The sequence below is a fragment of the Papilio polytes genome, unplaced genomic scaffold (genome assembly GCF_000836215.1).
Source record: "Papilio polytes unplaced genomic scaffold, Ppol_1.0 DF821400.1, whole genome shotgun sequence".
Taxonomy (NCBI): domain Eukaryota; kingdom Metazoa; phylum Arthropoda; class Insecta; order Lepidoptera; family Papilionidae; genus Papilio; species Papilio polytes.
This window is the reverse complement of record NW_013527804.1, coordinates 2373518-2387731: the sequence shown is the minus strand read 5'-3', so window position 1 is coordinate 2387731 and position 14214 is coordinate 2373518. Positions and strand designations below refer to the sequence as shown.

At 35.6% G+C, this 14214-nt stretch overlaps 1 protein-coding gene across 1 annotated transcript in view; it reads left to right on the top strand.

Moving 5' to 3' along the window:
* The window catches only part of LOC106108707 (ryanodine receptor 44F), a 100506-nt gene that overhangs the window by 31171 nt on the left and 55121 nt on the right, over nt 1-14214 (top strand). Inside the window, exons 23-39 of the mRNA XM_013289967.1 lie at nt 602-640; nt 1012-1102; nt 1895-2044; nt 3424-3577; nt 4219-4346; nt 4714-4794; nt 5924-6023; nt 7283-7400; nt 8007-8087; nt 8403-8515; nt 8959-9070; nt 9828-9964; nt 10345-10473; nt 10837-10951; nt 11611-11746; nt 11995-12069; nt 13898-14043. Of these exons, the coding sequence (XP_013145421.1) occupies nt 602-640; nt 1012-1102; nt 1895-2044; nt 3424-3577; nt 4219-4346; nt 4714-4794; nt 5924-6023; nt 7283-7400; nt 8007-8087; nt 8403-8515; nt 8959-9070; nt 9828-9964; nt 10345-10473; nt 10837-10951; nt 11611-11746; nt 11995-12069; nt 13898-14043 (1905 nt within the window). The remainder of the gene's footprint in view (nt 1-601; nt 641-1011; nt 1103-1894; nt 2045-3423; nt 3578-4218; nt 4347-4713; nt 4795-5923; nt 6024-7282; nt 7401-8006; nt 8088-8402; nt 8516-8958; nt 9071-9827; nt 9965-10344; nt 10474-10836; nt 10952-11610; nt 11747-11994; nt 12070-13897; nt 14044-14214) is intronic.

Here is a 14214-nt window from a genome sequence, read left to right as displayed (position 1 = left end):
CAACCCTTATCCGACAGAGGAGGAGACGCACATAAAGAGGATATTGCCCTTCATACTCGTATGCATCTCCTCCACCGTCAAATCCACTTCCCCTTCCCATCTCCATTTGAGAAAAGGGTGTATAGAGGTCATAGGGACTTAAATTAGCTAAAGGCTAAAGTTACAGATAATATTAAACAGTTTCAATCCATACTAACGTACTAAAACGGTATAACTAGCATGTCAAAGAAGTTTAAAAAGTCCGTAATCTCTACTGAATGCAGTTTCAATAGTCGTTAGCTCGGACATGCGTGGACAGAGGTAGCTATGCAAAGAAGATGGGAAAAGTCTACTACTCTACGACTCTTAATAGTGGTAGTGCCCGCTTTAACTTAGCACTGCAGGGCCGACTCGCCCCCAACAATACCACGACCACACAGAAGACAGGCGTGAAATGGAAGCTATTCCGTGTTTCGTCTGATGAGTGTGGTGCCGGAGGTCGAATTTAAGTCCCTTTCTCTTTACCATCCTTTTCTTATAAGAAGAGGATCGGAAGGGGAAGTAAATTTGACGGTGGAGAAGATGCATAAGAAGGGGAAGTGTCATATTTATGTGTGTCTCCTCCTCCGTCGGATAGGGCAAAGCATCTGCAATTGCGGATGTCTATAGGCAGCGGTTAATTCACTATTTTGGCGGATTCAGGTGGCCGCTTGCTTGTTTGCCATCTTATGTTATAAAATAGCAACTCTGCTTAATAGTGCAGTTCTACGCCTACCTTGGCGCCCGTATGCGAATACGCTTATCATTATTCGATAGCGCCTGCATGCGTGTGGATATTTACTTTTCTTTACCGCTTTACATCATTTTCATCGTTAGCCCGTATGCGGGGAGCCCCGCAGTCTAATGACCACGTTAAACGATTCATCGTATCGAATTACTAAAATAATAGATTATGTTTCGCTGGCAGCATCAAAAACGAGAGGAGTAATTACAATTTATATGATTAATTAACAACTAAATGTTATTTTCCAGGACAATTTTAGCGCTGGGCTACTACATCAGTCTGGACAAGCCGCCGGCGCGCATCCGCAACGTGCGTCTTCCCAACGAGCCTTTTATGCAGGTAAAAAAGATATTCATCCAGATTCAGATATGCCTGCTGATAAAGATGTATGGAAGAGCAGCACATACTGTGCCGACCCTCCGTAAGGGATAAGGGCAAGTTGATGAAGTAGTGAAATAGAACTAGCTGTTCCCGTGCAGCTTCATCCGCATCACGTTATCATCTCCCCTACCTTACCTCCCCTACCCTACTTCCGTAGTGTCAACGCACCGGTTTTCTTCCTCCAAATAAGTCTATCCGACATCTCAGTCATCACTCCCTTCTTGATCTCACCTTTCACGCAATCCATCCATCTCTTTTTAGGTCTACCTCTACCGGTGTACCACACTCATTAACGCCCTTCTTGTTACATGCATACATCGCATTATATAAACCGTATTTTATTGTTGAAATTTTCTAAAACTCTCAATTACAAATATCAAAATTCAAATGCTTGAATGACAACGAGGGCCTTTGACATTGGCTGAGAATTGTTTTTGAGTAATGACAACCTTGCTTCTTTGCTGTTATTGGCTTGTAGTATTTGTCCCTTTCCCACGAGATCGACATTGTTATTTTCCAATTATTTACCTCCTAAGTTTAATAGCGTGAAAATATATATCCTGAAGCGTGGCGTAAGTGTAGGGCTTTGTATTAAAGAGAGGATTATTCAAAAATATACTGTGATTGCTGGATTCCTACGTAAAAAAGGAATGTGTGTTTACGCTTTATCATATTGATATAGATATACATGTGTTACATAATTTTAATCTACAACTTAGTGTTAATTTATTATGTAAAATGTGTTTCCAGTCGAACGGTTACAAGCCAGCACCACTGGACCTGAGTGCTGTCACCCTGACACCGAAGATGGACGAGTTGGTGGACCAGCTGGCTGAGAACACACACAACCTGTGGGCGCGCGAGCGCATACAACAGGGATGGACATACGGACTTAATGAGGTAAGTGTTACGTCACATTAGTCTGACTGTACACTACACAATACAAATAGAGTTCAGTAACTATAGATGGTTAAATTGATATACAAGTATATTTTACTAGCTGTCTCCCGCGACTTCGTCCGCGTAGAATTAATAAAAAGGGAGCCTTTCTCTTTCAGACTATCTTCTACATCTATACCAAGTTTCATCGAAATACGTTCAGTAGTTTAGACTACAAACTCTAACAAACATCCATCCATCTAAACTTACATTTATAATATTAGTATGATTAGTACATTTTCATGTTTTTTTATAAGAAAAAATCTGTTCTTTCCTTGTTATCTTGTTATTGGTCTTCATTTAAATTGAATGTTGTATTTTTATTTGCGTAGATATATTTAAAATAGTTAGATTTAGTCCTCTGGCCCAATTTTCACAATATTTGTACAAAAAATTGGATTTATTGGGTGATGGGTCACATAGAAAGGGGAAAATCTTTCTTTGAGTCCCCTCTTGTTGATGTCTACGGAAAACGGGTTTCGCTATTTTGACGAATTCTGATAGCTGCTTGCTCGTTTGTTACTTTACTAGTTACATAATTATTTAGTTTCAAGTTTTATTCTACGTTTTTTGTTTAAAGCTATTCCTTGATTTATTTTAGTTTTATAGTCTATTCTTTTGTATTTATTTTATTAGATATTTTAGTTATTTATTCTAATTCTTTTCTTTTTAGATTTGTGTTTAGCTTGAAGATGTTTCTATCAGATCCGTCAGCTGTGACTCTCACACTTAGTATGTTTATATATTGCTAGGTGTGAGGGTCACAGCATGTCGGGTCTGAACTATTCTACATCTCAGAAGAAAGAATAACTAGTCTTTATTTTGTTTGTTTGCATTTTATTATTTTATTCTCTATTTTTATGTCTATGTATTTATGTTTCTTGTGTATTTTAAAGTAACTGTATGATTTCTTATCCTTGATTTAACACGAGTTTTAAAATATTTTTTTTTATATTAACTTTATTTTAATTTATTATTAAATTTTAGGTGCTAAAATGTGAAATTCCACAAAGTCACCTCTAATTTAAGTAGGCTCCAAAACCCCAGGAAATTTAGAGCACACGCACACCTTTGACCAAACTATCGCACAACTGTTTTGTCGCGCTTTGATGAGCTTATATAGAGGTGCGATACTCGATTTTTAGTTGTGCAACTAAACAGTTAAATTGGCTGCTCAACAATTGACAATCGCACATCAATTATCTGATTTTTTTTGTCAAAGGTGTGCGCGCGCTTACAGTGATATGAGAATATAACCTACAAATATAATTAAAACTGGTTAGCTTTCACCTTCTAATATCTTAATCAGGAACTAATTGTTTTTTAAAAACCAATTACAGGACCCGGACATGCATCGGTCGCCGCATCTAGTGCCATATCCTAAAGTAGACGATGCCATCAAGAAAGCGAACAGAGACACCGCCTCTGAGACAGTTCGCACGTTACTCGTTTATGGATATAATTTAGATCCACCAACTGGGGAACAACATGAAGGTAAATTAGAAACCTATATTCCACAGAGATTTGAATAATCCAGTCATTGAGATAGAGACAGACAACTAAGGACATTGAATTATTATAGCTCACTTGCGCCCTCTTTTTATACTTTTATCTATGGACAGAATCAATCGATAGCAGCATACACTAGCTTTCGTCAAGGACTCTGTTCTCGTGGAATTTGTAAAAAACAAAAATAAGTTGCCTAAGACGATGTTGGCATATATGCCAAATATCATTTAAAAACATCATTGTGTATAAAATGTATTAGTTCCATCAATTTTCAGTGGCCACGGAAGATCAGTACATGTGTTGAGTGGCTTTAAATAAATAAATAGATAAATAAAATAAATAAATAAAATCCGGTCAACAGTTTAAGCTATAAACTTTAACAAACATCCATCTAAACTTTCGCATTTATAATATTACTAGCTTTCCCCCACGACTACGTCCGCATGGAATTAAAAAAAAAAAACAACAAAAATAAGTAGCATATGTTGTCTTCTATACTATCCTCTACATCTATACAAATTTTCATTGAGATCCGTTCAGCAATTTAAGCTTCAAACTCTAACATCCATGAAAACTTTCGCATTTATTTATTAGTCAGATAGTATGATTTATGTTTACTTTTTCAGCGCTTCTTGCGGAGGCATCAAAGCAGAAACAAGCAGACTTCAGGACTTACAGAGCGGAGAAGAACTACGCAGTTAGTTCCGGCAAATGGTATTTCGAGTTCGAAATACTGACAGCGGGTCCTATGAGGGTTTGTACACAAATATACTGCTAATAATTTTGCAATTATTCATACTTATATTATAAAGATTTGTATTTTTGTATGTATCTCAAAAACTATTGGGCTTATAAAAAAAAATCTTTCACCATTGAAAAGCTACTTTATCAGAGAGTAACATAGCCTATGTTTTTTATTTTGTTTAAGTTCACGCGAATAACATATTCATATTTTAAAATTGTTTTCAATAAAGTAGAATTTGATATATTACACTTGAAATTATAATTGCTTGAGACTGCTAGAATTTTAAACTACTTCGTCTTGTAAAATCAATACAGGAAACATTATTAAGACATTTTCCTCACGTACGTTTCTTACATATTCAATCTGTATATTGTAGGTGGGGTGGGCACACGCGGACATGGCGCCCGGAATGATGCTCGGTCAAGATGAAAACTCCTGGGCCTTTGATGGATACAATGTAAGTTTATTTAATACATCATTACTTAAGTTTAATTACAATAACTTAGATACACTATAGTCAAAGAAATATATGTTACCCGGTGAGAGACGCTGCTCTAAAATCCAACGTGTTGAATATGTGATGGAAATATAGAATTTTGTTCCCTTGTTAGTGGCGTCATTTTTAAGCTATCTGAGTTTCTATCAGCCAGTGGTGGGACACGCCCCTAGTTTCGTTGATCGTCTCTTGTGACTTCGTCGGGTCTACAATGATTATTGTACAGTCAGCTACATAAATATGAATACATTTTCAAAACTTTAAAAACTTGTATAACATGGTCTCAAAGATAAGAATGCACATCTGTACGGATACAAGTTGTGTAAATATGCAAATATTTATACACTTCACTGTACACGTGTAAAATTAATAAATAAACTAGCTTTTACACATGGCTTCATTATATTAAAAAAGTTAGTAGCCTATGTAGTAGTGTTCTTCCAGCATTTGCTGTACATCTATGCCGATTTTCATCGAGATCCCTTTAGCAGTTTAGGCTATAAACTCTAAAAATCATCCATCTGAACTTTTGATTTTATTATTAGTATGATTAAATTTGATTTATTTCAAAATGTAATTGACAAAATTATGATGGCAGTCGCTAAAAGTGCACGGAGCCTCGAGTGACACTTTCGGTCAGCAGTTGAAAATCGGCGACATTGTCGGCTGCTTCCTAGACGTTTATGATCAGACTATTAGTGAGTTACCACCGCTAGGGGGCGTTCTTGTAACGACACCAGAACCATTACAATATTTGTTTTGAATGTATTCGTTGTTTATCTGTGGTAACAATGTCTCCCTAGTTTTCCATAATCTAATGTACATTTTGTTTTCTTTCCAGGTTATGTTATTTCCATTTATAAATGGAAAAACACACTATGGAAAATGTTATTGTTATATAACTTGATGTAATTTAATATCCATTATTTAATGGAAAATTTCCATTAAAAAAAGGATTTCCATTAAAAAATTGATTGTGTGTTTTTCCATTAAAATATTAATTACCCCAAATTCAGTTTACAGTTTAGTCACAGTATTTAAAAATCTATATTTTTATTGTAAATAATTCATGTTTTAATTCAATTTAAAGGAAGAGAAAGTGTTCTGCAGTAGTACAGAGTCTTTCGGCAAGCAATGGGCGGTTGGTGACGTAGTGGGAGTATTCCTTGATCTGATTGACAAGACGATAAGTAAATACAACAATGGTCTGGATTACATAGTGAGCTTTGTAGACAGTCATATTTGGCAGAAATATCATCACACTATTAGTTAAAAAAACTTACATTCCATAGTTTATTTACAAAATTGTTGTTATTTCATTACATTTGAGATGTTAATTCTACATCGAAATGTACCTTTATACTATTTGTATATAAAATGTAATATGCAATATAGTTAGTTTTCAAATACAATTAATGCTAAATCTATTTTTTAATGGAAATTGTTCTGTTATTTCATAAATTTAATGAAATTTTTCTTAAATTTAATGAAGTTTTTCTTAATTTTAATGTTGATATCATTAAAATTATGATATTTCTGCCACTAGACTTCACGCGTAGCTTCAAAATTTTATGCTTTTTATTTCACCACAAAAATTTAATACGATCACCACATCGCTTGGCTTCAGTTTTTCGCACTAGATAGAATTCTCTTCAATTACTACATTTTTTCAGTTATTTTAGGACAGTTAATCAAATATAGATCAAAGTTTTTTGTGTGGTTTTGATTACGAAATAGAAAAGAGGATATAGATTAAATTGTAATGAATTTTCGAGTAACTGATTGATTAGAAAATGTCTCAGGAACGGTTAGGGTGATTGTGCCTCTCTTTCGCTTGTTGCTCTCTCACTCGCACGCTTGGCTCATGTGGAACGTGATATTGGGTCATGCTTTTTCATGCAGTTAAAGACGTCACGTCAGAAATGTCTAATGAATACGCGACTAATATTTGCGAATTTAATGTAAGTTTGTTTGATGTAATAATTAATAACTGTTAATTGCTATACTAATTTCTGGTAAATATGTGTAAAGCATTTTTTGATTTTTAATGTAATTAAATTATACTTACGTATATTATACTAATTTTATTTAATCCACTTTGATGCAGTAAATATATGCTCGACATTAACGTTTTTGACTAGAAAACAACCCAGTTTAGCTCCTTTAAATGGTTGACAATTTCTTTATCCATTTATTTACCCAATAATGGATTTGGAGTTTCTTCATGTTATTTAAAATTCTTAAGGCCTGTCCCACAATTGTAAATTGTCAGATAAGAATCCATCGTATAAAACATGTGATGGAAGTATCGGATTTTGGTACTCCGACAGTGACGTCACTTTTAAGATAGCTATCAGCCAGTGGTGGGACAGGGCCTTAAATGACTTACGAATTGTATATATTTTTGGTCACTGTTATGACAGTTTATTGTAGTTTTCATATGTTTTAGGCTTCTCTCTAAATGGAGAATTATTAATGGATGCATTGGGAGGTGAGACGACATTCGCGGATGTGCAAGGTGACAACTTCGTCCCTGCTTGTACATTGGGGGTTGGACAGAAAGCAAGGTAAAGTCACCCTTAAGTGTTTTAATTTAGAAATATGTTTTACTTACTGTACTTAACAGTGGTAGAGCCGGCTTTAACATCTACGTAGGGCTACATCACTGTAGGGCTCGCCCGGTGCAATACCACATAGAAGACAGACGTCAAATGGAAGCAATTCTGCGTCTCCTCTGATGAGTGTGGTGCCGGAGGCCCAACTTTAGTCCCTTTTCCTTCCCACCCTTTTTCTCATAAGAATAGTATGGAAAGGGAACGTGGATTTGAATGTCAAGGAGACGCATAGAACAGAAAATACCTTCTTTATTCGCCTCTCCTCCTTCGTCGACTAAGTGTAGGCAACGCATCTGCTATTGTGGATGTCTATGAGCATCGGTCACTTCGCCATTCTGGCGGATTCAGGTGTCCGCTTTGCCACCTTATAATATAAAAAAAACTGTTGCCCGAGATTTCGTCCTCGCGGATTAAAAAGAAATTAAAGTAGCCTAAGAGTTGTTTTTTTCTATATCTACATTCAACGAGATCAGTTAAGTTTTTAGAGTGACATCCATACATCCAAACTTTCGCATTTATAATAAGAGATGTTTTTGTAATGAATTGTGACATTTTCAGATTGACATACGGACAAGATGTGAATACATTGAAGTATTTTACAACATGTGGACTGCAAGAGGGATATGAACCGTTTTGTGTGTAAGTAATTTTGATATAGTAAAAGCAAAAATCATTACATCATCATCCACTCCTCCTGTCGAATTGGTGCAACTGTTCTGGTGTTTAGAGGGAACAAACACTGCCTTGTGACCAGACAGACAGATATTTAATGTATTTTTGTTATTACCAAAATAATCGTGTTCACAAAATGTGATAATTTTTCAATATAACACACACTTCCATTTTATTTCACGTATAGATTAGACAATGTCTCTGAAATGGTTTAACTTTTGGTGTCCACGTTGTTCCCTTCTGTATTTTTGTCAGTGTAAATTAACAGTTGTTATGTTCCAGTAATATGAAACGTGACGTAACCCACTGGTATACGAAAGATCAGCCCATTTTCGAGAACACAGACGAAATGTCTGACACCAAGATTGATGTGACGAGGATACCAGCTGGCTCAGGTAAATTCAATGTTTACCATTATTTTAAACGTTTCGTTTTCGTCCGGGATTGCATCCGCGTGGATTTAAAAAAACAAACTTAAATAGCATACGAGTTCTATCTCTATCCTCTGCATCTATGCCAAATTTCATCGATATCCGTTTAGCTGTTTAGGCTACAAACTCTAACATCTATCCATCTAAACTTTCGCATTTATAATATTAGTAAGATTAGTAAGATGTAAGACATAATGTGACAAGCAAGCTGTTAATTCGTTAAAATTATGATGTACTACAGAAACAAGCTTAAAGGTTGCAAATGACAGAGGACAGGATGCAAAAAAGATATTGCTTCCAAATTCATGTTCTTCAAAAAGTAATCAAGAATAATACGTATGCTGCTACGAAGTTCAAATATTCAAAGTGAACTTGAAAAAATGATATTCATGCCATTTTTTTTTCAGACACTCCTCCGTGTTTGAAAATATCTCACAACACTTTCGAGACAATGGAAAAAGCAAATTGGGAATTTCTACGACTTTCTTTGCCTGTTATATGTCAAATGGAGTTTATTGAGTAAGTTTTATTTCTTTAATTTAAGAAACTTCTATTGAATAAAGCGTAAATACACATTACTTCGTGACGTAGGATGTCAGCGATCACAGCATTTTTTTGAATAAATTCTTCTTTTATAAAAAACACGACACGCTTTAGGCTATATATTTTCACACTATTAAACTTAGGGGTAAATATTTTTTTTTATAATATAAGGTGGCAAACGAGCAAGCGGCCACCTGAATCCGCCAAAATGGCGAAGCGACCGCTGCCCATAGACATCCGCGATCGCAGATGCGTTGCCTACTATTATCGGACAGAGGAGGAGACGCACATAAAAAGGATATTGCCCCTTCCTATGCATCTCTTCCACCGTCAAATCCACTTCCCCTTCCCATCCTCTCCTTATAAGAAAAGGGTGGTAAAGAGAAAGGGACTTAACTTAGGCCTCCGGCACCACACTCATCAGACTGTACACGGAATTGCTTCCACTTCACGCCTGTTTTCTGTGTGGTCGTGGTATTACTGGGGCCGTGCCTGCAGTGCTAACATGTTAAAGCGGGTACTACCACTGTACAAAATAGCAAAAGAATTTCATGCGGATGAAGTCGCACTTGAACAGCTAGTAGTCATACAATTTCTTCAAATAGAGATCGTTCATTTTTGTCTAATCCATGGCTTCTAGTGCTTAATTCGAAAGACGTACAAAGATGTATTAGCAATTTAAAAATATATTTGATTATAAAGTGGTTTTAAAATCTATACTTTTTATTTACAGTGAGAATGAAAAAGCCCGTCGTTGGGTCGAGATTAAAGAGCGACAGCAGATCCTAATGAAGGAGGCGACGGAGGCGCAGATGCCGGCGCACATCGACCAGATCATGAGAAGCGGCTTCACTATGAACGATATCAAAGGTAAAAATTAACACTTTCAATGCGGCATGCGGTCCAAAACGTCCCCAAATCATTTTACGTGGAAGAAATAATCCTATACATGTACCTTGGATGTATTTTAAATTTAGATAAACCTAAAGTTGTAAAGATTTGTGGAGAATAAAGAATTTGAAGATGTGAAATTTATATTAGGGTAAATAAGATAGTAATAGTTTTAAGAATGGACTTTTCAATGTAAATAAATTTAAATTGTACATAACGCAAACTAAAGTTTTTTTTGTTAAATGTTTTTATTTTTATTTTTATTTTTATTTGCATTTTGTCCCTCATAACAAATACCATTACCAAATTATTTACCCATGCTTTTTGATGCCTTTTTTTTGTTACTCCCAACCCTAAAGGTCTACACTACGATGAGAATCAAGAAGAAATGCCGACAAGTTCCAAAGTGAAGCGTCAACCTTCGAGACCTCCTAGGAAAGGTTCCATCACACGCGGCGTTACTATACAGAATTATAATTTGCAACCAGGTTATTCAAGAAATTTGCTTTCATCGTCATCAAAAAGAACCTCTTCTTTTTACTATTCTTCCACTCTTTCACTCTCTCTTTCTTGTAAATAATATTTCTAATGGCTAACAATCTAGTTTACCATTAATCTACATGATTATGTTTTAAATAACATATATTTTTTATTATTTGATTAACAAATTCATAAACACTACCATAATCTAAATTTCTCATACGAAATAAGGAACATTACATGAAAAAAACATACAGACGAATTGAGTACCTCCTTCTTTTGGGAAGTCGGTCAAAAATATTTACAGAGAATCCATTACTGTCAGTAACTATGTCATTTATCTTAGCAATTAACCGTTACAACGCTTGCAGGTCAAACCAACGGCATGCACCGATCTACAAGTGAAGCTGAGATGGCGAAATACGAACTTGGTGTCAACAATGTTCAAGATGACAAGAAAGATAAGAGAGGACGATCACCATTTAAGTAAGAAAACTTCTTTGAATTATAAAAAAAACCTAGTAAAATCACCTTACGTCTTATAATGAGGTGCGAGAGATTTTTTAGCCTAAGTGTAGGCTCGGAGCCTACACTAAGTTAGTCTTAGGTCAATGCTGCCTCGCTGCTTATTTACTTCTTCGTCTTTGAATGTACTTATTGTGTATTTATATCATTTTTTCTATAATATAAGTGGCAAACGAGCAAGCGGCCACCTAAATCCACCAAAATGGAAAGCGACCGCAGCCCATAAACATCCACAACTGCATATGCGTTGCTTACCTTTAATTGACGGAGGAAGAGACACACATACAGAGGACATTTCCCCTTCTAATGCGTCTCCTGCACCGTTAAATCCACTTTTCCTGCCCATCCTTTCCTCTTAATTAAAAGGTGGAAAGGAAAAGGGTTTAAATTTAGGCCTCCGGCACCACAGTCATCACTGACTGACTGACTGTACGCAAAATTGCTTCCATTTCACGCTTGTTTTCTGTGTGGTCGTGGTATTACACCGGGCGTCCAGCCTTACAGTGCGAAGATGTTAAAGCGGGCTCTACCACTGTCGTACAAAAGTGACTGCGCCAGTTAGAGTGTTTTTAGAATTACTCCTTTTTAAGAATATACACGAAAATTGTTTATAATTCCAGGTTCTTCAGAAGCAAACGCGGCGAGAGTGGAGAAAGAGCGAAATCTCGAAAGTCGAAAACTCCAGATCCGTTCAGCGATACCGAGGTGTCGCCCGACAGGGGTAGACGACCTAATCCACAAATTAGAATATCTCAGGTATTAGATGCAGTTTATTCCCATAGTTTAATCCTTATCTTGTCTTTTTGATATACATATAGTTTTTATTATTTTATAGAATAGATCTAGTCCCAGCTTGTATTTTAAATTTCATTAGTACTGTTTATTATCATTATTTTAGTTAAATTCCCAGTATATTTTCATCCATTTAACTCGACAGGCAAGTCGGCATTCAATGTGTTAAGTTTTCCAGCATTGATCCCTACCTTTTGTTTTTCTTACCTAAGGCCAACCAAAGATATAACGGCATTCAAGGTAGACCTAGTCGACCCAATTTATATGGAAGTCAAGGAGGCTTGAACGTAAGTTATTGTGTTTGAAATTATTCTACTAACAAACCTTAAAAGTCGTAACATGTAACATTATATCTGTAACCTCTAAATATTATTGTAAATTAATTAACAAAAAAAAGGATCTCAGCTTAAATTACCACAAGTAACACTTTTAAAATTTTCTTTAATTGTTTTTGTTTAATATGTGTACTCTAATTTATAGTTGTAACGTGATAGATATTTGATTCAACGTTTGTTATTGAAAAAGTAAAAAAAACTTTCTCTTGTGAGCGCTGTGTACGCCTGATATCTGTATTGTTAGAAGTTCCCACAAATGACTTCCTTTAAAATATAGACGGACGGCCATATTAACAATACTTGTAAATTACTTTAATGTTACATTTACTATTATAATAAAGCATAAACACACACTTTTTTGTTGCATAAGATGTCAGCAATTACAGCATATTTTTGAATAATTCTTTATTTAATAAAAAGCCCTACCCTTACTTACGCTTTAGGCTATATTTTTCACGCCATTAAACTTAGGGGGTATATATTTTGGATAAAAACCCTAATGTGGGAAAGAGATCATAAGTTGCTGCCAACATCAATGAAGCAAGACTGTCAAGGTTTGTCATGTCATGTCATTTTGACATTTGCTTTTGATAATTTGACGAATGTAAACAATAAAATAAAATTTTCATAATTTAGTGCGGATGAAGCCGCACGGGAACAGCTAGTGTATTGATAAATAGCACAGATTAAAAAGCTAACAGTATGTTCTGCTTTTTGTCTTTCATTGTCTACAGTATATTAGTTTAATTGTGAACATTGAAAATGCAATGTGTGTACCTTTCCAATAAATAAAATAAATGTGTACCCCACAGTGGTAGTGCCCGTTTTAACATGTTAGCACTGCAGGGCCGGCACGCCCACAGTAATACCACGACCACACAGAAGACAGGCGTGAAATGGTACCAATGCCATGTTTCGTCTGATGAGTGTGGTGCCGGAGGCTTAATTTAAGTCCCTTTCTCTTAACCACCCTTTTCTTATGAGAGGATGGGAAGGGGAAGTGGATTTGACGATGGAGAGATAGGAAGAGGAAATATCCTCTTTATGTGCGTCTCCTCCTCCGTCGGATAAGGGTAGGCAACGCATCTGCAATTGCAGATGTCTATGGGCAGCGGTCGCTTCGCCATTTTGGCGGATTCAGGTGGCCGCTTGCTCGTTTGCCATCTTATGTTATAAAAAAACCTATAATATAAAGAGGAAAAATTTGTTTTTTATCAGAAATAAATAGAGGCTATATTATTTATTACCAAAAGCTGGTAACGACATAAATCTGTTTTCTTTAGTTTGACTTAACTAAAATTATTTTAATCTTATTACATACTAAGATTATTTCTTTTTTAACAGTTTATATTAACTTCAAGTTTTGTTAAGTTATTTACAATTTTTTTACAATGCGACTTTGCTTTTTTCTACAGTGATAATCACATAAGTGACGTATTAAGATTGACTATTGTCTAAAATTAGAGGCAGTCCAAAAAGTATGTATAGAATTTATAAAAGGATATGCGTAAAGTAGTGAAGTTACATATAACTGTTAGAGATGTATAAAAGTACTTACTATAGGGACTTTACGTCTGCTTGATTGTCACGATTTTGCAACTTTTAGGGCCAGTTCCACAAAATTGTAAATTGTCTCATAATCCAACGTGTCAAATGTATGATCGATGACAGTGACGTCATTTTTAAGCTATCTGAGCCTCTACCAGTGGTGGGATAGGCTATTAATCTTTTTAATATCTCATGTCAGCACATTGTTTAACTTAGTCTCTGATAATTCCAGACAAATCTGCAAGTGGCGACGCCGCCTCAAGAACGGAAGCAAATGACGACAACAACGCTCGCCGCAGCCGCCACAGAGACCGTCGGCAATGAGATATTTGACTCCGATTGCTTGAAACTCATCAATGAATACTTTTATGGTGTTAGGTCAGTAGAAACAACTTTTTTTTAAATATCAGGAATTTTTCGTTAATTTAAGTAAACTATACTTATACTAGAGAGATATAGAGAGCGTCGGTGGCTCAGTGGTTTGAACACTTGACTTGTAATCTACAGGTCTTGGGTTCGAATCCCGCCGTGTACCAATGTGATTTTCGA